Here is a 27,870-nt window from a genome sequence, read left to right on the forward strand (position 1 = left end):
TAAAAAGAAGGCACGTTTATTCACTTTTCAAAGGTGCAGGCCTTTTATCCCCTCAGGGCTCTGGACTCACAGGCCTGTGCTAATGGCATGGCTGTTTCTGACCCTGGCTGACTGCAATCCCAGAACTGGGGGTGCCTTGGAGGGAGAGAGAGGGGAAGGGTCCCCGGACAGTTGCATCCGCCCTCCACCACCCATTCGCTTAATCTTGGTCTCCACTAGACCAAGAGCAGAAAGAAAATCAGACCCCGTGATGCCACTGGCTAAGTAGGTGACCCGCAGAAATCATGGGAGAGGAGAGAGGGCTATGTGTTCAATGAGAAACACCTCAAGAGGAAGGGAGACTGAGATCAGGCCATCTGACCCAGCACCCTGGGGAACCCCCAGGAGGCCTCCTCTTCTGTTCTCGAAGGAGGGAGGCCTTGCAGCACTACCAGGGCTCCCAGGGCTGCGAGGCTGGGCTGCACACCTCAGGGCAACGGAGGAGCTGTACCTGAGCCCACATCAGGTACAAGGGTCAGCCCGGGCACTGGGTCCTGACAGGCGGTCTGGCGCCCCAGGTCCTGTGTGCTGCTTCCCGCAGAAAGGCAGTGGAAGGTAATGCTGGTGACGTCTCCCAGCTGTTGGCCAGGAGGGAGGTAGGCTGATGAGATGGGAACGGGTATGGTCCTGTGTTGGGTCCCACAGTGCAGGCAGGAGCGCAGTGTTTGAACGATTCTAATGCTTCAGGACGCCTCGTGCACCCCCACACAGCTCAGACATCAGAGGCCGACTGGGCCCGACTTAACCTGTAAGGAAAGGCGCAGGTCAGCTCCCCTCCCCCCCAGGCAAGGGGCCTGCAAACCACTCCCCGGGGCCAGACACAGCTTTCAGGAACCCCAAGTCATTCACACAGCTTTCAGGAACCCCAAGTCATTCACGTGCTCAGCGGTCCTCGGGCAGCCTCCTGCCCCCGGATAACTCTGTGGTTTTCACCCCCCACTACACATTAGAGTCACCAGGAAGCTTGTAGAAATCCCCCATTCAGGGCCACACTTGGAGTTTCCGGGGTAAGACCCAGGCATCTGCACTTTTAAAAGTTCTTCTCCTGGTAAATCCAGTGTAGCCCAAGTTGGGGGGGGGGGGGGGGGGAAGGAATTCAAATAGCTTCTTTAGGCTCTCTGGCTACAGCTCTGAACAAGGAAGTGAAAATTCACTAAAATAAAGTTCTGAGCTATCTGTAAATAGGCTACATATCACACAAGAAAAATTAATGTCAACACTAAAATTAGAACTTCCTGCCCCTCAGGGCTGTTTTGGAAAGGCTTTCCAAGAAGTTGTCAAATCTCCCTCTCGAGGGTATAAATTTAGGAGGATGGCTTCGCCCCTTGCTGGAATGGGAGATGTAAGAGATACTTCTCAACCTAGGGACCCCCGGAAATTCTGGGGACAACTACAGTGCCTCCTGGCTCCCCTGCCTCCTGCCAGATTCTAGCCTCCCAGACTGCCATGGCCTCGGGGGAACACCTACATTTAGCAAGGCCCTCCTTCTGCATGCCCTCGCCTCCCTCCTCAGCACATTGGAGATCTCATCCTGTTTAATGCCAACGGCCACACTGGGCGGTAGGCTTCAGTATCCCTGTATTGCAGAGGCAGAACTGAAGCTCAGGGCCCAACAGACCTCCCAGGGTCCCGTAGTTGTAAGGAGCAGAGTCAGGAGTCAAATCCTGTTGGAATCTCTGCAGAATTTTTCCACCACACCTCCGGTTCCCAAACGGGGCTGTGATAGACATCAGGATGGTGAGGATGTGTCCTCGCCCTCGCCTGCATGTGTGTATTTGTATGTGAGCAAGCCCAGTGACCTTCAGGGCAGGGACCATCCTTGATTCTGAGGTTATGTCCTTCCTGCTCTTTGGTGTTAGAATGTGCTTTATGGAGTGAGACTACTAGATGGCAGGGATCTTTCCCCTTCAAATGTGTTTGATTGCATGAGAAGTTGGTCCCTCCAACTTTCTTTTGTGAATTTTACTGGTGCACAGAATCCAAAAGTCTGAGCCTGCTGTATTCCGCAGCACCCTCTGCGGCACCCCTGGCCCCTCAGGAGGGGGTCTGCTCAGGTGATGAGGCAGAGTGTCTAACGCTGGGCCAGCAGCCCGGGTGGCCTTGTGACCATCTGCCCAGAAGAGGAGCCCCATAGGCCAGAGAAACAGGGCCTCAGCAACTAAGCCAGGCTCCCTGCCTCAGTATCGGGCATAGGACACAGAGAAGAAGCAGGATCACTCCGAGGCTGGGGTAAAGGCTAAGGAAGGTTACAGGACCAGTCTGGGGCAGGTACCGGACAGAGTCCACATTCACAGCCACGGATCCATGCGCCCTGAGCCGCAGCTCTGGCTCACTGAGAACGGTGTTAGCATCAGGGTCAAATGAGTTCTCTTTTGTATATCCCACAGTTGCTTAAAATTAGATGAAATTCTCATCTCTGACTGCACTATATTCTCAAGATTACAGTGGAAGTCTACACCTTGAGAGGCCGGTGACTCACCTGCGGACAGTCCAAAGCTCCAAAGTAACTGTTGGAAAACGGACACCTGTCATCACACCTGCGTATGTCCCTGACTTAAGTGTGGCTTGAGGGCCCAGGCCACTGCAGCACGCAGCGGGATTCCTTACCCTTCAATGATGCGGTTGTTGTCCTGGAGGTCAAAGGCCAGCAGCTTCATCTCCTCACACAGCTCCTCCATGCTGTCCAAGGCAGAGGCAGAGAGGCGGCTGTTCCCGAGCCCGAAGGTGCCCAGGCGGGGCCCCTGCTCTGGGACCTGCCACCAGGCCTCTCTTGTTCCTGCCTTCTAGGCCTGGTGTGAGGCAAAACCCCGCGGGCCCTGACCTGAGCCTCCCTCACTCCCCCCCCCCCCCCAGAACATCCCTCTCTCCGGTACTTACTGGAGGCCCAGGTCCTTGAGTGCAGGACAGGAATAAGAAGCCATGGGGCCTGCTGAGGCCTGAGCTGCCTTTGTTCTGTCCTGAAGGAGCTGGTGGGACAGCCAGTCAAGGATCTGAAGGGAACCGCAGTTCAGTCAGAAGGGAAGAGCCAGCTCACCTGTGGGGGGAGGTGCTGGGGGAGGTCAGGAGAGGGTAACAGGACAGCCCCCAGGCCATGTCCCTGGAGCACCCAGATGCTGGAGCCCTACACTGTCTGTGTGTGGATTTAATGATCCAGGCAGCAAGTCCTCCCTGAGTCTAACCTACAGCCCTAATGACACATGTACCAGGAGCTGCAGAGGGAGGGTGGGGGTGTAGGAAGCAGCCCGAGTGGGGGTGCGGGGGACAGGAGCCAGGCTGGCGCCCTCCTCGGTTCCTGTTGGCAAGCAGGTGGCTTCTCCAGCTGCCTGTGTTGGGCTATTTACAGAAGGCAGATCAGAAGGTCAAGGAGAGTTTACACTGTCCCTGTCAGGAGTGGCCTGGAGCCCCCCGGCCTGTGGAGGGTGTGAGGAAGAGGTCCCCGCATTCTGGAGGCTCTGCCTTTGCCCTGACCTTCAGTCTGAGATCACTGGAAAGTGCCTCCCACTGTTTCTCCATCCCTACCTCAGGGCACCTTTGTGGGTCAGAGACTACCCACCAATACCAAATCGCTTGGACTTGGTGCAGGGCAGCTCTGCCCAGAGGCAGGGGCGTGTCCCCGGAGCACCAGATTGATGAGGCTCCACAGAGCAGCCCGGGCTCCCGGGAAGATCTCGCACCTTGCTGAGGCCCTCCTGGACCCCCTGGGCTTCTGTGCTGTAGGCAGCCACGGAGCAGGCGACCAGGCGCAAGTGGTCCCTGGCCTCGTGCACCACCCTGGAGAGAGCAGATAGAGAATCAGGGCCAGGCCTGCGGCTCTCACCGGCTACCCCGCTGTGTAGTTTGGGCCACTACACAGACATGGAGCAGGGGCTTCAGGACAGCAGAGGCTGGGGCCCACGGGTCCCAGGCATCTAACTCCCTCACGGCCTCTGCCCGTCTGTGTGTGCCCTCAACTGCCCCTTGTCCCACCGAAGTGTGCTTGTGCTCTCATAGAGGCTGGTGAGTCCCATCACAACCACACGGAGCTGCAAATACCCAGCAGCAGGCAGGGCCACCCAGCCATGGGCAGGGCCACCGAGAAGCGGGCAGGGTCACCCAGCCATGGGCAGGGCCACCGAGAAGCGGGCAGGGCCACCCAGGCCGGTCAGGATGTGCACGCAGCCAGATCAGCCTCCAGAGTGGCCGAGGACAGCCCACACTTCATATGGGGATTCCTCATGCTCCCATTTCCAGAGAAAATCAAGATCCAGGCTCTTATATGAATGTCACTCTCTCTCTAAGTGGAGGGAGTGAGCAAGACCATTTTCTCCACTGCACAAAAGGGAAACCAAGTCCAGAGGGGCTAAACCAGGGCTTGGTTCTCAACCCCGGCCGCACATTAGAATCACCTGCAGAGCTTTTAAACCGCTGATACCCAAGCCACCTTCAGACCAATTAAATCAGAATTTGGGGTGGGTGGGGTGGGGGTGAGGGAGTGGGGTGTTGATATTCTAACGTGAGTGTGGTGGGGGCCTCGGTCTCTCAGCCCTACAACAAGCAAACAGGTCCCGTGGACTGAACAGACTGCACCTGGGAAATGCCCTCCCTTCTCATGAGGGACCAGTATTTGTGCAGGTAGGGGGTGGGAGGAGGGGCTGTCTGAGAAGGGAGAACCTAACTTCCTCTCGGGGACAGTATGGGAGCGGGTCCTATTTAAGGGCCTCTGCGTGTCTGTCCCTGCTTCCCTGACCACTTGCTCTCATCCCAGGGGACTTTATGTTCCCCTCAGAGAGGGAGGGCTTCCCAACAGGACCACTTGGGCCAAGGGAAGAATCCACATTTTAGGGGATGTCACACCCATATACTATTCTAGGTCTGCTACCTGCTAGCTGTGTGGTATTGAGAAAGAGCCCTGTTCTCTAAGCCTCAGTTTCCTCATTTGCAAGATGGGCTAATAGTATTTACTGCACAGAGTCCATACTTTGGGATTAAATAAACTAAGGCATAGAAATCACCCAGCAGATTACACGGCCACCCAGGACTACAAAACAACCCATTTATTTGTCTTTGTCCCTTTACTGCCACCTCTCCTCAGTAGGGGCTCTGCAAAGCCGAGCTGTCTGAGCCTGGAAGGGTGAGGCCAGGAAGTGCCTGGGTCCATGCACTTAGGGGGGAACTCATATGTTACCTCATGCGATTGCCGTGCATGACCAGGGATGTCTGATACTTCTGCACACACTCCTCCTGGAACACCTGCAGGAGCCTTTTGGCTAAATGACTGAAATTCACCCTGAAAAGAACAGGGAAATCGAGGCAGAGAAATAAGCAGTCAGAGCCACCTGAGCACAAGCCTGGCATGCCTGCATCTCAACCACCCAAATGCCCAGCCCCCGGGTCACAGCAGGCTGTCTCTCCGGTGCTCATATGGGGCTGCGGAGATCAGCGTGGCCAGCACACAGCACATGTCAACAGGGAGATGTGGGAGAACACACACACTCTCAAGCTCAGTCCACAGAGGGAAGGCGAGATGACTGTGGAAAGTGTGTGTGTGAGTGTAGGGGTCAGGGGTGGGTACAGGACTGGGGGAATTAGTCCCCAAGGAAGCGTTAAATCTGGGAGGGCACCCCGGGTCACGACAGCCTAGGAAACAGAGGAGCGGAGGGAAGCCCAGAGGAAAGAGCAGGCAGAGGCAGAAGCTGTAGGTGGTAAATCAGTGAGGTCGAGTGGAGAAGGAGATCCTACGAACAATCTCGTTCAGAAGTAAATCCAGTTCAGCATGACTGCTTTTGAGGAAGCTCCCTCCAGCTCAGCCGCACGATCTCCTTCCCTGGCTCCAGCAAACTGTCCCCGACAGAGTTACCCCACCGTCCTCCTGCCCAGCTCTGGCCTGTGAGCAGGGCCCTTCACCACTTCTTGTCTGACACAGAGAATCGCTCTGCCCTGTGACACCCACCCTCCTGTTCACCCTCCTGCCGAGGGGCAGGCCACTCACTTATCCAGTTTGTGAATCTGCTCCTCATTGTAGCCAAGCCCTGAAGGAAACAGACAGAAATGATGTCACCTGTTCAGTCAACAAAATGGAATGGCCCAAGGGTTGGACAACATCTGCAAAGATGGAGGCAGCCTGGCTTGAACCTGCCTCCATAGGCACTCACAGCCCAGTGGAGCCAGGAAGGACAGAAGGACTGACCAAGCGCTCAGGAAATTGTGCTATGACAAGGGAAGGACATATCTGGGGCAGGTTAACGCTTCAGGTGGGAAGTGGTGAATGAAATGGGCCTTGAAGGATGCTTGGTCAGGCAGCCCCTCAGCCGACACCCCTCCCAGAGTGACTGGTGCCTACGGCCTGTTGGAATCATTCATAAACATTCAAGCTGCAGGCAGAGCCAGCTGGGCTCTGCAGCAGAGAGCTGAACAAGCCAGGCCCACCATCTACTGCCCCTTCTCAGGCCGGTCACGTCCGCCAGAAGGGCTGACCTTTTCACTGCCTGGGCACCTCCGGATGCTCTCTGCACTGGGGAGATGCTGCCCCCTCCCGGGCTTTGAGGAAATGGGCCGCCAGGTCAGTGGCTTCCCGGGGAAGGGAATGGGGCAGAGGTTACCTTGCTGGCTCCTCTCCATACCCTTAGTGGCAGAAACCCCTTCCTGGGCTCTTCATCTGGGCCCTGTTCCCAGCTAGCTAGTCACTTGTGAAGTCCAAGTGACAAGTCCCAGCCCTGCCTCCTATTAGCAGGGGACTATAAACAAGTGATTTCACCTCACTGAGTCTGTTTCCTCATCTGTCATATGTAACACACAGGAAAGGTGTGAGGGTAGTGAGTAAGCCCTATTATTCACTATCGAGCATTTATCAGAATGGTATCTTTCAACACTGCCAGGGTCATTCTTCCTGGTTCATTTTCAATTTTTAATAAAGGACTCTTAAAGACCATAGAAATGAAACTCCTTCTGAGCCTGTAAAATAAGGTGATTAAAAGCAACTGAACTTTATGGTACTGAAATAAAAACAGAAATACAGCTCAATGGAACAAAATACAGAGCCCAGAAATAAACCCCTGCCTATATGTTAATTACTATTTGACAAAGAAGGCAAAAAACATAGTAAAGACAGTCTATTTAATAAACGATGTTGAGAAAAATTGGACAGATACGTGCAAAAAATGCAACTTGACCAACTTCTTACACCATATACAAGAATAATCTCAAAATAGATTAAAGACTTAAATGTAAGACTCAAAGCCACAAAACTCCTAGAAGAAAACAGGCAGTAAAATATTTGACATTTGCTTGACCAGGTGGTGGCGTAGTGGATAGAGCGTCGGACTGGGATGCGGAGGACCCAGGTTCGAGACCCCAAGGTCACTCGCTTGAGTACGGGCTCATCTGGTTTGAGCAAAAGCTCATCAGCTTGGACCCAAGGTCGCTGGCTTGAGCAAGGAGTTACTCGGTCTGCTGAAGGCCCACGGTCAAGGCACATATGAGAAAGCAATCAATGAACAACTAAGGTGTTGCAACGAAAAACTGATGATTGATGCTTCTCATCTCTCTCCGTTCCTGTCTGTCTGTCCCTATCTATCCCTCTTGCTGACTCTCTCTCTGTCTCTGTAAAAAAATTAATTAATTAATTAATTAATAATAATAATATTTGACATTTCTCTTGGTGATATTTTTTTCTGATATATCTATCTCCTTAGGTAAGAAAACAAAACAAAAATAAATTAATGGGACTACATCACATTAAAAAGTTTTTTCACAGCAAAGGAAAAATTTCCATCAACAAAATGAAAGACAACCCACTGGACAGGAGAAGATATTCACCAATCAATCTGATAAGGGGTTAATAGCTAAAAAATAAAGAACTCATACAACTCAACACCAAAAAGCCAATCAATCCATATTAAAAATGGGCATAGGGCCTGAACAGACATTTCTCTGAAGAGGACATACAGATGGCCAATAGACATATGAAAAGATGCTCAACATCACTAATCATTAGAGAAATATAAATGAAAACCACAATGAGATATCACCTCTCACCAGTCAGATTGGCTATCACCAATGAATCAACAAACAAGAAGTGTTGGCAAGGATGTGGAGAAAAGGCAACCCTCACTCATTGCTGGTGGGAATGCAGATTGGTGCAGCCACTGTGGAAAACAGCATGAAAGGTCCCCCAAAATAAAAAATAAACTGCCTTATAACCAAGTGATTTCACTTCTGGGAATATATCTGAAGAAACCCAAAACACTAATTCAAAAGAAGACATGCACCCCTAAGTTCATTGCAGCATTACTTACAATAGCCAAGATCTAGAAACAACCCAAGTCCCCATCAATAGGTAAGTGGATTAAGATGTGGTACATATATACAATGAAATATTACTTAGCCATAAAAAAGAATGAAATCTTATCGTTTGTTAAGGCGTGGATGGGCATAGAAGGTATTATGCTAAGTGAAACACCTCCATCAGACAGAGACTAATACCATATGATTTCACTTATATGTGAAATCTGAAGAACAAAACGAATGAAAAAAAATAGAAACAGACTCGTAGATAGAGAGAACAGGCTGATACTTGCCAGAGGGAGGAGGGTTGGAGGACGAGGTAAAAAGGTGAAGGGATTAAGAAGTACAAATTAGTAGTCACAAAATGGTCACTGGGATGTCAAGTACAGCATAGGGAATATAGTCAATAATAGTGTAATAACTATGTGTGGTGCCCGGTGGGTACTGAAAGTATTGCAGGAACACTTTGTCAAGTCTAATATTGTTTAACCACTATGCTGTTCACCTGAAACTAAAACAAAATAATATTGAATGTAAACTTTAATTAAAAAAAAAAAAAAAAAAGAAGCTGGACCTAAATTGCTTGGGCTACTTAATCTGCCTGTGTCTCAGTTTTCTTGTTTATAAAGTGGAAGGCTAACGGTGCCTGGAGTTTTTATGAGCATTCAATAACCAAGAACATGCACAGCCTGTAAAACGGTGGCCAGCACATGAAAGGTGCTCAGAAGGGTAGTGATTATAGGATTATCAAATTCCAGTGATGGAGGCAGAAAGACGTCTGAGGTTCTCCTAAAATCACGGCAACAGTGGACTGTCAAGCCAGCCTTGCTGAGCCCAGGGCCCTGCTCGCTTCCAAGAACAGGAATGCCTCAGCTTTCCCATCTCCTGTGCTACCCTCCCTACCCCCTCGGATGCCAGACACAGAGGCAGGATTGAGTTCCCAAGGAGGGAAGATTATCATCTAGATCTGAATGCCCAGTACTATGGCCACAGGACACATGTAGCTGCTGAGCACTTGACCGGTGGGCTAGTGCAACTGGGGCAGTACAATTTTATTTTCATTAATTCGATTAATTAAAATTTAAAAACTGAAGCAGTGTAAAAAAAATTTCCCATTCAACACAGTTTTATTGTTTTGGTAAGACTACATTTCACTTTGTCAAAAAATTACCTTCCAAAAAGATGTGCTGCAAGTGTAAATGGGATTGGAAAGACTTAGCACAAAGAATGCCAAATATATATATATATTTTTTTTTTTTACTTTTTTTTTTTTCATTTCTGAAGCTGGAAACGGGGAGAGACAGTCAGACTCCCGCATGCGCCCGACCGGGATCCACCCGGCACGCCCACCAGGGGCGAGGCTCTGCCCACCAGGGGGCGATGCTCTGCCCCTCCGGGCGTCGCTCTGCCGCGACCAGAGGCACTCTAGCGCCTGGGGCAGAGGCCAAGGAGCCATCCCCAGCGCCCGGGCCATCCTTGCTCCAATGGAGCCTTGGCTGCCGGAGGGGAAGAGAGAGACAGAGAGGAAGGAAGGGGTGGGGGTGGAGAAGCAAATGGGCGCTTCTCCTATGTGCCCTGGCCGGGAATTGAACCCGGGTCCCCTGCACGCCAGGCCAACGCTCTACCGCTGAGCCAACCGGCCAGGGCGAATGCCAAATATATTTTTAATAATTGTGTTTAAGAAGTCCTACCCACATCAGACAAGAAAAGAATTTATAATAAAGGCATCCAAATTGGAAAGGAAGAATAAAACTGTAATTATACATATTTGCAGATAACATGGTATTATATACAGAGAACCCTAAAGAATCAACACAGATACAAAAATCCTATTAGAACTGATAAATTAATTCAGTAAAGTAGCAGAATACAAAATTAATAGCCAGAAATCATTGTATTTTTATACAACAATAACAAATTATCAGAAAGAGAAATTAAGAAAGCAATCCCATTTACAATTGCATAAATAAAAATACATAGGAATAAATCTAACCAAGGTGGTAAAAGACCTGTACTTGGAAAATTATAGGACACTGAAGAAAGAAATTGAAGATACAAACAAATGAAGCATATACCATGCTCATGGATAGAAAGAACTAACATTGTTAAAATGTCCTTACTACCCAAAGCAATCTGCAGGTTCAATGCAATCCCTATCAAAATAACAACAGCATTTTTTACAAAGTAGAGCAAATAATTCTAAAATTTATATAGAACCACAAGAGACCCCAAATAGCCAAAGCAATCTTAAGAAAGAAAAACAAAGTTGGTGGTATCATGCTACCTGATATTAACCTATAGTACAAGGTTATAGTAACCAAAATAGCATGATACTAGCATTAAAAACAGACACATAGATCAACAGTATGGAATAGAGAGCCCAGAAGTAAATCTACACCTATAAGGTCAATTATTATATGATAAAAAAAAGGCAAGAATATACAACTAGCAAAGACAATCTCTTCAATAAATAATGTTGAGAAAACTGGACATATGAAAAAAAATGAAACTGAATTACTTTCTTACAATACATACAGTCATAAACTCAAAGTGGATAAAAACTTAAATGGAAGACCTTCAAACCATAAAACTCCTAGAAGAAAACACAGGTAGTAAACTCTTTGACATTATTCTTAGGAATCTTTTTTCTGTATATATCTCCTCAGGAAAGGAAAACAAAAGAAAAAATAAACAAATGGGACTACATTAAACTAAAGAATTTTTGCACAGTGAAGAAAACCATCAATAAAATGAAAAGACACAGTGGTAGAGCGTCGGCCTGGCATGTGGGGGACCCGGGTTCGATTCCCGGCCAGGGCACATAGGAGAAGCACCCATTTGCTTCTCCACCCCCCCCTTCCTCTCTGTCTCTCTCTTCCCCTCCCACAGCCAAGCCTCCATTGGAGCAAAGATGGCCCGGGTGCTGGGGATGGCTCCTTGGCCTCTGACCCAGGCGCTAGAGTGGCTCTGGTCGCGGCAGAGCAACGCCCGGAGGGGCAGAGCATTGCCCCCTGGTGGGCAGAGCATCGCCCCTGGTAGGCGTGCCGGGTGGATCCCGGTCAGGCGCATGCGGGAGTCTGTCTGACTGTCTTTCCCTGTTTCCAGCTTCAGAAAAATACAAAAAAAAAAAAAAAAAAGAAAAGACAACCCATTGAATGTGAGAAAAAAAATTGGCAATAATGTATTTAAAAAGGGATTAATATCCAAAATATATATAAAAAAAACACAACTTAATACCAACAAACAAACAATCCAATTTAAAAATGGGCCAAGGATCTGAAAAGATATTTCACCAAAGAGGGCATATAGATGGCCGATAGATATATATGATGCTCAATGTCACTAATCATCAGGGAAATGTAAATTAAACCACATGAGAAATCATCTCACACCTGTCAGAAAGGTCATCATCAATAAATCAACAAACAACAAATCTTAGTGAGGATGTAGAGAAAAGGGAACCCTTTGCACTGTTGGTGGGATTGTAAAGTGGTGCAGTCACTATGGAAAATAGTATGGAAATTCTTCAAAAATTAAAAATATGATCTAGCAATCCCACTTCAGGGTATTTATCTGAATAAATCCAAAACACTAATTCAGAAAGACATATGCATCCCTATGTTCATTGCAGCATTATTTACAGAACCAAGATTTGGAAGCAACTTGAGTATCCATTGATAAACGAATGGATAAAGAAGATGTGGTACACATATACAATGAAAAATTATTCAGCCATAAAAAAGAATGAAATCTTTTCTGACAACATTGATGGACCTAGAGGTTATTATGCTAAGAGATATTAGACAAAGAAAGACCAATACCACATAATTTCACTTATATGTGGACTCTCCTCTAGGCTCACCTGGCCTCATCCTGGACTTCCTGAATTGTTTGTAGATGAGGTACATCCTGTCCAAGCAACACTGAATCTGCTGGATGCTGTGGGCAGGAGACAGGGACCAGGTGATGGAAGAACCAAACAGCACAGAGTAGACAGTGATGAGGGGGTGGGGATGGCTGTGGGAGGCAGGAGGAGCTGTCTGTCTCTAGAAAGAGGCTCCATACCAGTTTAGGGGGCAATCTGGAGCAGGACTGACTCTCTTGTCTCTAAGCTCTCTGGGGCAACTTGGGGCCGGCCAGCCATCTGTCATTTTCATATGTATTCTCTGTCTGTCTATTTCTTTCTGTCTCTGTCTCTGTCTCTCTCTATCTCTTTCACACACACACACACATGCACACACACACACGGTTTAGTAAGATGAGACAGACTAAAAAGCCAAGCAGGCCTGACCAGGCAGTGGCACAGTGGATAGAGCGTTGGACTGGGATGCAGAGGACTCAAGTTTGAAACCCCATGGTCTCCAGCTTGAGTGCGGGCTCAACTAGTTTGAGCAAAGCTCACCAGCTTGAGCCCAAAGCGCTGGCTTGAGCAAGGGGTCACTTGGTCTGCTGTAGTTCCCTGGTCAAGGCACATATGAGAAAGCAATCAATGAACAACTAAAGTGTTGCAACAAAGAATTGATGCTTCTCATCTCTCTCCCTTCCTGTCTGTCTGTCCCTCTCTCTGCCTCTCTCTGCTTCTGTCACAAAAAAAAAAAAGCCATGCAGGACAAGCAACAGGAGAGTGGCTATATGGCGAGAGTAGCTATATGGCAGGGACAGCCCGGGGCAGCAGCGGGGGAGTGGAGCAGACACCCCCTCTGGCCTCCTGGAAAGGGCAGAAGTGGCGCCTTCTTGCTATATCCAACTCCCAGCACATAGAAGGAACTTAAATGCTGAATTAACTATCCTTGTTTAAAACAAGAATGAATCAATATCCTCAGCCCTGCCTGGAGGCAGGGAATGTGGAAGACGATTGCCCAGTGACCTCCTCGGCCTGCAGTTTAAGGTCATTATTGTTTCTGCCTTCTCTTTTCAGGCTGGACACACACACTTTGAGATGTTGGTGTGTGTGGGGGGGGTTCTTCCTCACTCTAGGCCTACTCAGCTCCACTTCCTGCAGCTCCTCTGGTGACCCCTGCTCAGCTATTTCTGGAGCTGGGCTCTGGGCAGAGGCAAGCTTGTTCCCAGGGCTCTCGAGGCCCAGGCGCCTGCCCTCCCGAGAACATGGGGTGAAGACTGCAGATCAGTCTTTATTCAAAAGGCTCAGGCCAGATGTGTTCCGAAGTCAGAGCTACTTTCTAGTTTGAGAAAGGTAATTTCATATCCATACACTATATTGTGGAATACCCCCACAAGGGCCTGGGGCAGCAGCCCTCACTGAATACATTCAATCTGCAGAGAACCGTGAGGATGCCCACTCTAAGTGGGAGGAATAAAGACTAAGAAATCCTCATGTTGGCCTAGGTCAGGTTTTGCAGCCAAAACAGTTAAGAAAAAGCCCTGCAGGTTTCAGAGCTTTTTAAATTCAGAATTAAGGACCCGGGAGAATGGGTCTGGGTAGGCACTGAGGAAAGTGCCCTGCTCGGGGTGGGCACTCCAGGCCACAGGTGAGTGGGCATTTTATGTTTGTTGAAAGGGGTAACGGGTTGCTAGGGTGGTACCTCCCTGGGTTTATACCAAGAACGTGGGCTTTGGAGGTGGGCAAATCCGACCTGATGCCTGACTTCCGCCACTTGCTATTTACCGGCTGTGACTCAGGGCACATTAACCCATGAGGGGCCTAATAGTAGTGTGATTGTCATGAGGATTAAATGAGATGATATATAAGTAGAAGGGCCTATGCAAGGGTCTGACGCAAAGCAAGGGCTCAGAAGAGAAAGGGAACTAAACTAGTCTCTTTTATTTAGAACTGTTGCACCTGCTAAGACTTTGAATTCACATTCTAAACTCCCAGATGGGGAAAGGACTCCTGATGCTTTCCGAGGGGTGGGTCTTGACTCTTCCCAGACCCCCACCACTACCCCATTCCCCAGCATCATTGCCACTGGAAGGCAGAAAGCAGGCCGAGGCCTAAAAAGCCTACTGGACCTTTCGAGCTGTGCACCTCGCCCCGCCCCCGCCCACCAAGAAGGTAAATCCCACAGACCTTCTGTCCTCATGTACCTGATCCCGGTCCCTCGCCAGCTCCGAGCTCAGGCTGCTCAGGCTCAGCTGTCTCTCTGTGATGTTGTGGGAAAGCCTGGAGAGGACCTCCGCCAACTGTAAGGCAGAAAGGCAGACCACGGGGTCCTCAGCTCAGGGCTCTGACCGCAGCTGGAGGGGCGAACGCCCCCAGCCCCGCCCCCCACGGCGCCCCCGCCCTGGCCTCACTCACCGTCCGCAGCTTGGCCCTCAGCTCCGCCGCCCCCTTCAGCTCCTGGATCTCGGGCATCCCAGCCATGTTGCTGAACCTCAGGGGAGAACAGAGAAAGGACACGTTTGGGGCAGGGCATCTTTGGGAGAGTTTGGCGGGCCTGTGTGGTGTCTGGGGAGTTTTGTGGTTGGGACAGAGGAAACGAAGTTGAAGGGGCTCCTACTCGCCCAAGTGGTAACATTGTTGAACATTGATGAATCAAGAGTGAGGTCGACTGGGATAACTTGACACTATGGAAATTCAGGGGTCTGCAATGCAAGGCAGCTGTTAATGAACTCCTTACTTGGAAAATTTGTAACTAAAGAAAAAGAATTTATTAGCTCCTTTCCAGTACGTAATGTATTTCATGATGACCAATAGCTTGCTGAGAGGGGAAAGCTGTATTCTTTGGAACACCAGCCAATAATGTGGCAGGACTTAGAATATTAGCATCATACTCCCTCAGTGAAACTATTCACTTGGGCATGGTTTTAAAATCACTGATGGATGATTAAGGCATGCTGATCATCAAAGTTAACAGCACGCTGGTTCTTTCCCATGGAAAACGGAACTGTAGAGCAGAGAGATCAGGCTGTGCCCACCCAGTGATGGCAGGAATAAAGTGTACCCAGCATCATCCCTGATTCGGCCTAGAGTTTGCCTTGAATACATCCACCCTTTAGAACGCTCAGTTGCTAGAACGTGCCAGCAAAGAAGAACAAGCCAGATGACATCCAGAGGAAGTGCAGTTGAGTCCAGAGGTGGGGACAATGGGTGTTGTCCCTCCAACAAGTTGATGTCGTGACGGGTGGGGGAGCAGTCTGCCCAGATTAAAACGGATTTAAGGAACATAATGCAGTGTGGTCTTAGGTGGGATCCTGGTTTGGATAAAACCAGCTAGAAAATTGGGGGGATAATTCAAATTTTTAAATATGACTGATTACTAGGTCAGATAAAAATGTCTGATGGGGGGGGGGGGGCTCAGTAGCTGAGAGAAACAGGTTACAAAACAGCAAGTACTGGAAACTCCCCCGCTGGTGAATATGTATATTTATACTAGAGAAGGGTATATACTACTACCCTGTGATGACCTAACTCCGGTGGTAGGATATGGTATTTTAATTTCATTTGTGTTTATCTGTATTTTCCCACTTTCAACAATTTGTATATACTGTTTTTATAACAATAATAAGGAAAAAGAGGCCTGTGTGTTTGGTTTGGGAATGGTGGGGAAGGCGAGGGGAGGGGGGAGGGGGGCGGGAGGAGGAAGCCAGCGGCAGCGCCATGAAGGCAGGGCTGCTGCCACACTGCTCACACTGCCAGCGCCTAGCACAGTGTCTAGCACAACGTGGTTACTTGACACACGGTTTTTGAATGAATTATTGAGTGTAAATGGATTTGGGGGCGTGGGATACTTGACAGCAGAAGACGAGGTGGACCCAGTCAGACTGGACAAGGAATCAGGAGACATTGGTCTGAGTCCTAGTCCTAGCTGTCACACTGACCATCTGTGTGACCCTTTCCACTTTAGCTCCCCATCTATATAATGGGGAGATACATCTCCTTCCTGCTACCTAATAAGGTGTTTCTGGGGATCAAATAGGACCTCTGAAATAAAGGGTTTGACTAGGCATGAATGCAAGCTTTTTGGGGGTGGGTGGGTGTGGGACAGCCCTGGAAGTCCCTGAGCCAGTTCTGGCTGCCAGATGGCAACAGCTGCCAAGAAGGACCAGGGAGCCTTGGGACAAAGGCAAGGACACCCTGCCAAGGAAGCCTGTCTTGGGGAGCTGGAAGCAGGAGGCAGGTGCCGAGGGAGAGATGAGTTCCAGGCTAGGCAATGGCAGCCACTTTGTGTCAGATACTCCGGCTCCTCCAAACATGGAATTCAGCTCATTAAAATATTTACGATTCCACTGTGGGAGGAGCTATTGCTTCAGATGTTAGAAAAGTCTACAGGTCTGAGGGTATTCACAAAGAATGGGATAGCAAAGCTTTGGAGCTAGGAGGCTTCAGAGGCCATCCCATCCTTACATTTTGAAAAAGCAGCAGAAGCTCTGCCAAGAGCTTGGACCTGGCCCTCCACCCCTGCTCAGGGCTCTCTGTGCCCCCAAACTCCTTGGGAGGTCGGGGGAAAATGCTTGAAAGCAGGCACTCCCCTGACCTTGATCTCTCTAAGATACCATGCCTCTGAGGGGGCCTTGGAAACTGAAAGGGAAAAACAGCAGCCAGGACAGTAGATGCAGAACTCCGGCCCAATGTTGGCCAGTCACCTCCATACCCTTGGGTCCAGGGCAAGTGGACAGACAAATAACTTCAAATGCTTTCTCTGCACATTTCTTTCCCATTCAGGAACCTACAGTAGACTGACAGGTCATTTTATTGGGGTCCAACCTGCCAACCAGACCCTCCAGGACCTCCATGCATTCTGTCCTCCCCTCCCCAGCCCTATTCCCTATGCCAACCTCACTCTGAACTGACTGTCTCCATCATGCCTGTAGCCTCACTAAACCTCACTAGCACCCCACACACAATCCTCTCAAACCCCCCTTTTCTTTCTTTGCATAAGATCTTCTAACCGGAGATATTCTTTCATTTTGGCCCCAAAAGCCTCACCTCTTCCAGGAAGATCTCTGTGGTTACCTGAACCCACCTCTAGTTTCCCTTTGCTCAACCATCCTGCCCCAGTCACACACCTGGGAAGTCGATCTCCTCCCTCCAGGGAGCATATCTGCGTGCCTGGCACCACATCTGCCCCAGGACCTTTCTCTGTGCCCTGGCCAGAGCTCTGCCCTCATCTCTGTCAGTCTGAAGGGGGTCCCCGTGCCAGGGACTCCAACCCTGTCACCTGGAGCACTCCTCTCCCTCCTCCCGCACTGCCCCTGCCACATGGCTCCATCATCAGGCTGTCGCTGCCAAGAGCCAGGGCTGCAGTGAGTCAGTCGCTGCTGGGAAACTCCCGGGACCTTCCTTTAGGGTATGGGCCAGGGAACCTGAGGGGTGGGGACATCTGGCATGTTTGGTTCAGTCTCTGCTCTTCTGTCACCACATGTCTCCTCCCAGTGGGAAAGGCTCCAGCCACCGCCAGCCTCTCTGGGCTGCAGAACCCCGTCTCTCACCTGCTCCCTGGGGTCTACCTGCTTCTCACCTCCAGACCTTCCTGTGGTTTCCTCCTCCCCAGTCTCTCCCTTTCTCTACCCACTCCCCCCACATAGCCCAGTCAGAGGAGTGGAGGGCAGGGAGGCCCAAGGCTTGGGGCAGGGAACCTGAGAGGGCAAGAGCAGTTTACGGCACAGAGGAAGCTGAAGAAGGAACGTGGAGGTGAGACTGCCTGGACCGTCATCCTATCGGGTCCCGCAGGCCATGCGTGGTCATGCATGCATCTCCTGGAGTCCTGCTCTGGGGCCTGGTGCGGGTGAGAGGTGGCATTCGGGAGGGGCCTCTTCCCAGGGCAGGGACGCTGCCTTGGTACCCGGAGAGGCAGTGCCCCCATGAGCCCCTTTGCCCCGGAGGTGAGGTATAAGATGGTGGGGGAGATACTGCAGTCATCTGGGGGTGTGGGGATGAGAGGCAGGGTGGCAGTGCCCTGACTCTTCCAGCATGGAGGGAAGGTGGCTCTCCCAGTGAGGGGAGATGAGGGGCATTGTTGGAAGTATTGGGGGCGAGAAACAAAGAGAAGGGCTGAGGGGTCTCAGCTGGCCTCCAGCCTGCTGTGGCCACTGGCCCAGGGCAGGACACCCACCTCTCGGTGCCCAGGCTGCTGCTGAGGAAGAGGAGGGCCGTCCTCATGACCTCCAGTGTCCGCCTGCAGGTGGCCTTGAGTGTCTCCCTGCCGAGGGCAGCTGGAGTCAGAGAGCCTTCTCCCAGGGACCAAGGGCACTGTGCCCGTGGCCACGGCTCCAGCGCGGTGTGGAAGGGTCTGGGTTACCTGGCCTACCCCGCCTGCCCGCCTTGCCCTCTGCATCGAGGCCTCAGGGTACTCACACGAACCAGTACAGCCCCCGAAGCATGAGTTCCTGCCCAGCCAGCAGGGCCCGTGCCAGCCGTAGGGCCTGGTAGCCAGCACCCAACACACCCTGAACACACAGGTAGGCAAGGTCAGTTCCTGACCCCCTGCCTCTGTGTGAATCCCCTCCCTGCCATCCAGGGCCACCCCTAACCTTGGCTGTGTTGTAATCTGCCTGCAGGTCCACTTTGGGCACGAACTTGGGGATGTCCAGAGCAGCTGCAAACAAAGACCCTGTGTGAAGGGCTGCTTATGTGGCCCTGGATGAACTCGAGATCGTTGTTATTTATTCCTGGCTCACACTAACCCTTCACCACCTAGCTTTCCAGTTCCTAGAACCTCCACCTTTCAAGCCTTAAATACACTTTAAAGGGCTTCTTTACAATTGCAGTCCCTCACTGCCCCCTTGTGTCCATACTTGAGAACTACAGCCTCATACCCAAGGCCCCTGTCTTAACAACCAGAAAATGGGCCCAAACCTTTTACCCTGGTGCCCAGGAGTTTTAAGGTTAATTCACTTTCCCAGCCTTGGAGAGAGAGCCGAGTAGGAGGATGAAATTGGCATTATTCAAATGCAAAGGACTGATATTTCTGCTAGAACCTGGAGGACAAAGCTCTGGACCCTTGACCACTTTCCTTTCTCTCCGGCACCTTGGGCTCTTGCTTCCTCCAGTGCAAACCGTCTGAAGCTCCCCACCAATTGCAGATGGTGGAGAGCACATTAAATCCAGATCTCCCTGTCTCAACTGAAGTTTCACAGCTCTGTGGACACTGAAGCCTGGGGACATCAAGCCACCAGCCTGCGTCACATAGCATTTCAAAGGCATATGCAAAATTAGAACCGAGAATTTGGGGCACTCTGTGGGCCCAAAGAAACACCCACAGAGAAGCTGAATCAATAATATCCTGGATGTGAACTCTGCCTCCTGAAGGAGAATGGGAGGAGGAGACAGAACCCAGACGGTGTGGCTCTACTCACGGTCCCTGAAGGCCAGCCCCTCGGGGGTCTCAGTGGGCATGCTGAACAGCGTCAGGGGGCTGCTGGCTGTCGTGTGGGCGATGTGCTGTGCTGAGAGCTTGGGCTCGAGGGCACAGAGGTGACCCTCAAATAGGTACTCTTGGTTCTGGAGGGTCACCTTGGTCTGCTTGTACACAGCCTCCAGGAAGATGGCTACCCTAGGCATACCGGGGTGGAGGGGGAACAGAGGGAGGAGAGGAAGTATCAGCCGGCAGCCTGTGGTCAGGGTGACCCACACCCCAGCTGAGACTTCATCCATGGAGAAGGCTCAGCTTTTCAGAGGAAGGGACTGGGATTTTCTCTCTTATCAATGATGGACAAAGGGTAGAGCTCATGTTTTATAGTGAGTGGGTGGAGACTGTGGAAACAGAACTCAGGAGCCCCAATATCCACCCTTGGCCTTGGCACCTCTCCCCATTAAAATTCACCTAGTCTCATAACATTACACACATGCACACACACACACACACACACACACCAGGATTTATAACACACAGTAGCATTGTAAAGTGTGCAGTCTCTGCAATCTAGTAGTGAGAAAGCCTGTTTCACTTTAACTTTGTGCAACTAGGATTTTTCCAAACTAAGGTTGGATCCAGAAGCTTCCACATCCAATCCGCCCCCCCCCCAGCCCTCCCCACCAGAGTGCTGCCTCGGACAGGCCCTGCTGTCTGGGTGGAGGAGGTTCTGAGCTGCCAGCATTGGTGCCCCTTACGTGTTGTGGGCGTGGATGTAGACGTGGTGCAGGGCTGCCTGGGGCAGCGAGAAGACGTGGACGATGACTCGTTGCAGGATGTCACTGGTCTCTGCAAAGAACTGGTCAAAGCCCCAGCACTTGGCCTGTTCCGCCTCCAGGATGTTGGCCAGGATGGGCACCAGCTGGCTCTGCAGTCCCCTGCCCCGAGGACGTGGAGACTGTGAGGGGCGGGAGCCCCGAGGACGTGGGGACCGTGAGGGGCGGGAGCCCCGAGGACGTGGAGACTGTGAGGGGCGGGAGCCCCGAGGACGTGGGGACCGTGAGGGGCGGGAGCCCCGAGGACGTGGGGGCCGTGAGGGGCGGGAGCCCCGAGGACGTGGAGACCGTGAGGGGCGGGAGCCCCGAGGACACGGGGACCGTGAGGGGCGGGAGCCCCGAGGACACGGGGACCGTGAGGGGCGGGAGCCCCGAGGACGTGGGGACCGTGAGGGGCGGGAGCCCCGAGGACGTGGGGACCGTGAGGGGCGGGAGCCCCGAGGACGCGGGGGCCGTGAGGGGCGGGAGCCCAGACTGGTCTTCCCTGAGTAGGTGACAGGGGCATTCCATGAGGACGTCCTGAAGAGCCAGGACTAAGGTGGTGAAACAGGCTGGGATGGGGAGAAAGGGCTGGAAGGGCCTTCCAGCGTCCGGATGGAAAGACTGAGGTCAGAAAGGGAACACGGTGGACCCAATCGGACAGCATGCCGGGACAGGCCTCAGTGGAGAGAAGATACCCAGCCCAGACTCGGGTCTGTGTGCGCCCTCACATTGACAGCTGGCAGGTGACAGGGAGGGTGTAGCTCCACTCCAGGGGCCCATTCTCCCGCCTCTGAGTGCCTGCAATGGCCCCGGCCGGCTTCTCCGTGGTGATCCGGTACCTGGGTAAGAAGCAGGCCCAGGTCAGTGGGAGCTCCAGACCATCACACATCATGCCCCCTCACCCCCCGCAGCCTTCACCCAGCTGGCTCCTTGCCCTTTCTCTGACTGCACACAGCTTCCACACGCTGACCCCGCGCCCAGGGCAGGTGCATGGACCTTCCCACGAGTCAGCCTTAAATCTCTGCTCTGGGCCCTGCACTCAGTGGGAGCAGCACTAGCTATCCCCAGCTAGGACTGCAGCAGACAGCAGAAAACCTGGAAGGACCGTGGACCCGGGATCTGGATGCTCGGTCTGCCCTAATTCTGCCCCTGACAGTGCCCTGGAGCCTCAGTTGAGACGAAGTGAGCAGCCAATGGGGGAGGGGAGGAGAGGTAAATGGGAGCACTGAACTCAGATAAGGGGTTCTGATCAGTCTCCCATCAGCCAATCACGACTGTCAGAGGAGACAGGGGGGTAGGCCAGAGGGGGACCCCAGCATTACAGGTGGAAGGGGAGACATAGTGGGGCCAGTGAGGGGAGACCCAGGGCCCTTGACCCCTGCCGCGGCCCACCGTACATGATCTCCTTGTTGCGCCGTGGCCCACCAAACGGGACGAAAGGCAGGCTGCCAGTGGCGGCATGGTACAGGGTCACCCCGATGCTCCAGAGATCCACAGTCACCCCAAATGCCTTCTGCTGGGGCTTGCGAAGCACCGCCCGCTCATACATGTCAGGGTGCTGCCAGAGAGAACCAGAGGGCGGCCATGGAGGGAGAGGCGCACAGGGGCCTGCGCCCCGCGCCCCGAGCCCCCCATCAGACCCTCCCCTGCCCTCCAGCAGCAACAGAACCATCAGAATCCAACTCCTGCGCGTCTCAGACACTGGCCTGGAGTCGGCCTGTACAGAGCATTTTCATTTGCCCACCGTCTTCCAGGAGAGAGGTGGTGACCAGCGGTGCCCCATCCTCCATGAGGATAAGGTCAGGGAGGAAGGAGCTAACTGGACAAGGGGGGCCTGGAAGGTTGCGACATTGCCTGGTCCATCTTAGAAAACAATGAGTTCTGACTGGATAGTGGAAGGTGAAATCTAATCTCGCTGGATGCAGGGGTAGGAGACAGAGGCCCTCAGAAGGTAAGGGGCAACCAGCTGCAGGGGTGGCCCTCAGCTTGAGACACCGGGTCCCCAGCACCCCACTCACCAAGTACTCCTCTGTCCCGTAGACGGAGATAAACTTCTCATCGTCATCCAACTCCCGGGCGGCCCCGAAGTCCGTCAGCTTATAGATGCTCTGCCCCTCCTCCCCCATGAGACGCATGATGTTCCCCGGCTTGATGTCGCGGTGGACGATGCCGTTCTCCCGCAGGTGGTTCATGCCAGCCACTGCGGACAGAGAGGGGCTGCTGGTAGCTCTGGCCCGGGAGAAGTCCAGGGTCTGGGGCTTATCTCAGAGGGAAGCTGTCCTCGGATCCACACGGAGTTCCCACAGGCTGACAGGGCCGCAGGAAAACCAGAACAGAGATGGCACAGGGCAAAGGAGGGGGTTCCCTCGCACATGGGGGGAGAAGGTCCACAGGGAGTGTCTAAGAAACCAACAGGAACAGTGGCTCCGGGCCCTTGAAAATGGCGTTGCCTCCTTGTTTATTATTATGATTATTTTAAGTGAGAGGAAGTAAGATAGAGCGACAGACTCCTGAATGATGCACCCCGAACGGGATCCACCCAGCAACCCCCACCTGGAGCCAATGTTCGACTCAACAGAGCTGTCCTCAGCACACAGGGCCATGCTCAAACCAATCGAGCCACTGGCTGAGGGAGGAAAAGAGAAAGAAAAGGGGGAAAAGGGGGAAAGAGAGGGGGAGAGAAGCAGGTGGTCACTTCTCTTGTGTGCCCTGACCAGGGATCGAACCCAGGATGTGCACACGCTGAACAGATGCTCTATATCCACGGAGCCAACCGGCTGGGGCCTTATTATGATATTTAGGTCCTTACTATTTTTTTTTGGGGGGGGCCTTCCGGCAAAAACCGGAAGACCTACTAGACAAATTCAAAAAGAGCTGTAAGCACTGGTCCTTAATATTTTTTATTTAAAAATTTTTTATTAGAAAAATATTAAAGTGTGCTTAACATAAAATTTGAAATTTTAACTATTTTAAGTTTACAGTTAAGTGGCATTAAGTGCGGTAATATTGTTGTGCAACCATCAGCACCCTTCATCTCCAGAGCTCTGTCAACCTCCCAAACAGAAACTCTGCGGATTAACAATCGTTCTCCATTCCTCCTCCTGCGAGCCCCTGGTGAGCCCTGTTCTACGTTCTGTCTGGGGCTTCGACTGCTCCAGGCCCCTCCCATCAGTGGAGTCCTACAGTACTTGTGTGTCTTGTTTATTTTACTTAGCCTAATGTCTTTCAGGTTCATCCACACTGTAGCATGCATCAGAATTATATTCCTTTTATAGGCTGTATAGTATTCCATTATATGTATAGACTGCAATTTGTTGCTTATTTATCTATTCATGATATTTGGGTTCTTTCATGGCTATGGTGAATAATGCTGCTATGAATGTTGGTGTACAACCTGTTTTAAATGTTATTTTTAAGTTGGAGTTTTAAACTGCTGATCAGCAGAAGTCAGACACAGGGGTCTCTGTCTGTTCCTCATTGTCTGTCCCAGGTCTGAATGGAATGCCTCTTACATGAAATGTTCTTCTGTATTTGGATACTTGTTTCAGAAGTGCTGCACCCATCTGGGAGTTTGCTTTCACTGAGGGCCATGCTGGTGGCTGGTTGGAGGTGGGCAGGGGGCTTCCCATGGGAGCCAGGGAGGGGCTCACCCACACAGCGCAGCACCACCAGGAACTCATCCTCCGGCAGCCCGAAGGCATTCTCAGGGCTCTCCAGCACGCTCAGCAGGCTTCCACTAGAGCAATATTCCATCACCAGCACCTTCTGCCGGCTGGTCCCCTGCAGGTGGGATAGAGGGAGGCTTGGGGAGGAGGGCACATCTCTTCCCCTTCCTCAAGAGGAGGTGAATCAGCCTAGAGCCAAAAGCCCTCATTCTCTAGATCCTACCTTCTGGCCCAGCTTTCCCTCCTCAGCCTTACACTGATCTCACATACCTGAGTCTGAGGTCACCTCTTCCAGGAAGCCCTCTTTGGTTATTGCCCCACTTCCTGTCCTTACTTTCCCATGTGCTGCTCCAACCCCTCACATTCTTTACTCCATTCTACAAGTTGCTGTTCTGATTGCCCTGATGATAAGCATATGACCAAGTCACTATTAGTATGTGACCCGCCACTTCCCAGTCTGTGAAGGTCAAGGACAAGACCATCCTCCTCCAAACAAGCACCGGACCCACCGTCTCCTCCACTGCAAAGAGTTTGACAATGTTCTGGTGGTTCAGCTTCCGCAGGACCTCAAACTCCCTCACCTGCACCTCGCGAGGTCGCAGGTAGCTGGCGGTGTTGAAGACCTTCACAGCAACCAGTTCCCCGGATTTCTGCCGTGGGGGAGAACAGAAGTCCCACCCCTGCCCTGGGAAGCACCCCCCAGACCTCCATTCAGCCTCTTCTGCCAGCCTTTCGCTATGAATGAGCAAAGACAGCCTGGATGGGGACGGGCCCCCACCCTCAGCTCCTTCCCTGCTCAGAGGGTTCACAGTCAGTCCAGCACTGAGACATGACAAGGGCTTGGCACACCTGGTGCTCTGCAAGGGATGGTTTGTTGTTACTATTATAACTGACAACAACAGCAGCCAGCACTTCCTGGTGTTAGCGGCAGAGCTGGGATAGGAGCTGGCTTCAGCTCTTCAGACAAGATAGCACGATATGTCTCATGTATTCAACAAAGCTCTGCAAAAAAGGCAGGAAAAGCCCAAACAAGCTCCACTTCCCACCCTGCTGTTCCTACATTTGCTGTCATCTCCCTGGATGCTGGCTTTGTGTCTCATCTCTTTCTCTCCAGTCCCAAACTGTGCCTACCAGAAGCGCCATGCCGGGAAGCCCTTTGCAGCACCCCATGCCTCTGCCAAACCCACAGCGTCCCCTGACCCCAGAGTGTACAAGGCAAAGTCCAGGGGCCTCTGCCCAACCACATCACCCTGGGTACCCACCGGGGGCTGACCAGGCTAATAGTTTTCTACGTGTGAGGGGTCCGAGGTGGCCAGGTCTCTGTCCTACCTTGTTCCGGGCCTTGTACACACTGGCAGTGGCCCCCTGCCCCAGCAGGTCGTCCGTGTGCCACAGGTAATTTGCTGTGCTCTGCATGTCCTGCCCCGGCTGGCTGGCTGCCTTCTGCACAGAAGAACATATTGAGGTCCAAGAGTCCATCTCTGACCTGGGATGGACACAGGTGGCCCGACCAGTAGCCGTGCCCATAAAAATCTCATGAAGGGCTTTGTGTGGCCAATCCATAGGCAAGGGGCAGGGGAAGTACGAAGCACAGAAAGGTTTAGTAGCTTCTCTAAAAGGAAGCACAGCCTCCAGGCCTCAGCCCACAGCCTGTGCCTATCCCAGCACAGGGCATTCTACCTGTCCCCATTCCCAGGTCCCCTCAAGCCCCTCCTGAAACAGGCCATTCTGCAGAGACAAACCCTTTACTCTGTCACCTCTTGCAGACACTGAGAATTCTGGGTTTTGGCATTCAGGCCTGGGATTATCCCAGGAAGCAAAAATGTGCTTGAAGGAAGGGCCCCAGGTCAGACAGCGTCAACCACACCACCACAAATCTCCAGGATTGCAACACGAGCCTGGAGCCCCTCCCCGCCCACTCGCCTGGTCCACCACTTCCTGCTGCTGTGAGCTAACAGCTATACCAGGCGGCCAGCTCGGCCAGGTCAGGGTGGAGAGGAACGGCACTGCTGCAGAGTGTGAGTGTGAGAGCTTGTGTGTGTGCGCATGTACGCACGTGTGCATGTGCATGTAGTGGGTGGAGGAGACAGGAGACCATCAAATACAAGGGCTCAGGAGCCCGGAGGAGAATCTGAAACCCTCTGCAAACTTGTTCCTCATCGTTGCTTTCATCCTCTTCTCTCCAAAACCAGTTCCTCCAAAGCAATTGGCTCCAGAATGAAGCTAGACCCAGCGCCTCTGAATAGTGCCAGGCTGGTCTTTACGGCATGGCTGGGAAAGGGGGCACGGGAAGGGCCACCACCGTCAAAAGGCTCATGGCCAGACTAGAGGAGGCTGCTTCCTCTTCTGACCTCATATAGGATTCTCATTCCTCAGGTCACCCTGCCTGGGACATGGGCTTTGAACCTTCCCTCATTAATTTATTTTTAAATGCACATTTTAAGAATGTCAATTCCTTGAGCCATCCATAGGCCATTTGTTATATCAGTGATCAATTCCTAGTTTCAGAAAATGTATTCGTTTTTGCATTTTACAGAAGCAACTGAGGTACTGAGGGCTCCCTGAAGACAATGAATAGCTCAGGGGGAATGAGCCGGTCAGGTGGACTCAGGAAGGGGGCTGGGGTGGGAAGCCCTAGCACAGCCCTTGGTGCCTGGAAGAGCTCCTTCAGTGGTGGTGGGATGCAGGAGGGTGGGTGGTGGAGCCAGGGAGCCAGCAGCCCCACCCACCACCTCCCATTTCTCCTCCTCCTCCCGGGGCTCTGCTGCAGCCAAGTGCACTTACCCTGTGCTCTGAGCAGCCCTGGATCAGGCAGAGGCTCTCCCTGTCAAGTGTGTGTTAATGCTTTCTGGTAGTGGCAAGTCCAGAAGCTGAGCTACACCGGAAAGAGGAGGGCAGATGAGAGGCACCCCTCTGTGCTGCTTGATTCTCAGCCTCCATCAAAGGACACCGGCCCCAGCCCTTTAACCCTTTCCTGTTTGTCACCCTCCCTGCAGGGCTGGGGGTTTCCAGCCTCATTCCCTAGCTACTCCAGGAGGCTCTCCCCGCCACTTTCACCCCAGGACTCCGGCAGGGAGAAGGATCCCAGGAGAGGTGAGGGCAGGCACCAGGAGCCAGGCAGGAGAAAATGTAGAGACAGAGCTGTACCTGGCTTTGGGGAGTGGCAAAGCGAGCTGGGAAAGGAGCGTTTTAGGTGGACGGTAGCTCTCTGTGCCACAGCCCCCTGCCTCTCATTGGTTTCCAAGCAGCCCTTTGCGAAGGTGGCCACTGGAGATGGAGCACAGGGCACTGCCGGGCCACCAGCAGTGGCAGAGAGACACAGAGAGGGGACATGGGCCTGGAGAGTCACTGGTCACACACCAGCTCCGGACACCAGCTGAGTGCCAGCCTGCAGCTGCCCTCCCCCCCAGGACCCTGCGCACTCACCACATCTCAGCTGTGGAGCACGCAGGCTGGCGGGGCTGGGTGGCATCCCCGGAGCTTTCAGGACTTGCTGTTATCCATGGGCAGGGCCCACAGCATCCTGATGTTCACGGGACCCAGGGACTCAAAGACTGGCCCAGTGGAAGTGGCTGAGTGCCACCAGGGGGCTGAAAGAGCTGGGAGCTGAGAGATGCCTCCCTCCCTCCGTGCATGCGTGAGCACTCAGCTCCCTCCTAGCCAGCCAGCAGCTCTCTCACACTTCCTGATTTCCTTCTTTCTCTCTCTTAAAGAGACAGGCAGCTCGGCCACAAGCACAGCCACCCTGGCAGGAAGGAGAAAGAGAATGCTTGAGTTCCCAAGTGGAGGCTGTGGGACAAAGGAGTCTGAACCACAAAGAGGCCAGGCAGCTGT

The 27,870-nt window shown here is 52.3% G+C and overlaps 1 protein-coding gene and 1 non-coding gene across 8 annotated transcripts; both read right to left on the reverse strand.

Annotated features, from left to right (window-relative positions):
• IKBKE (inhibitor of nuclear factor kappa B kinase subunit epsilon) lies at positions 1–27,766 on the reverse strand. 7 transcript variants are annotated; one of them, XM_066361899.1, is made up of 22 exons: positions 27,463–27,766; positions 26,821–26,911; positions 25,366–25,479; positions 24,546–24,686; positions 24,022–24,151; positions 22,390–22,571; positions 21,769–21,929; positions 21,100–21,210; positions 20,312–20,491; positions 19,558–19,754; positions 18,733–18,797; positions 18,557–18,648; positions 18,315–18,401; positions 14,558–14,633; positions 14,330–14,442; positions 12,164–12,240; positions 6,008–6,047; positions 5,204–5,305; positions 3,714–3,810; positions 2,917–3,029; positions 2,647–2,718; positions 1–785 (listed from the first exon to the last, which is right to left on the reverse strand). In XM_066361899.1, the coding sequence occupies exons 3-22, from the start codon at positions 25,450–25,452 to the stop codon at positions 752–754; spliced, it is 2,157 nt and encodes a 718-aa protein (XP_066217996.1). In that variant the 5' UTR covers positions 25,453–25,479; positions 26,821–26,911; positions 27,463–27,766; the 3' UTR covers positions 1–751. The 7 variants fall into 7 exon arrangements, with proteins under 7 accessions (XP_066217996.1, XP_066217998.1, XP_066217995.1 ...); XM_066361901.1 differs by having other exon boundaries at positions 24,618–24,686; positions 25,366–25,476; positions 26,817–26,911; XM_066361898.1 differs by having other exon boundaries at positions 25,366–25,476; positions 26,817–26,911.
• Positions 23,195–23,257, reverse strand: LOC136395990 (U7 small nuclear RNA). Its single transcript, XR_010749426.1, has one exon. It is a non-coding gene; the product is annotated as a U7 small nuclear RNA (small nuclear RNA).
• Positions 27,767–27,870: the final 104 nt, after the last annotated feature.

The sequence above is a fragment of the Saccopteryx leptura genome, chromosome 2 (genome assembly GCF_036850995.1).
Source record: "Saccopteryx leptura isolate mSacLep1 chromosome 2, mSacLep1_pri_phased_curated, whole genome shotgun sequence".
Classification (NCBI taxonomy): Eukaryota; Metazoa; Chordata; class Mammalia; order Chiroptera; family Emballonuridae; genus Saccopteryx; species Saccopteryx leptura.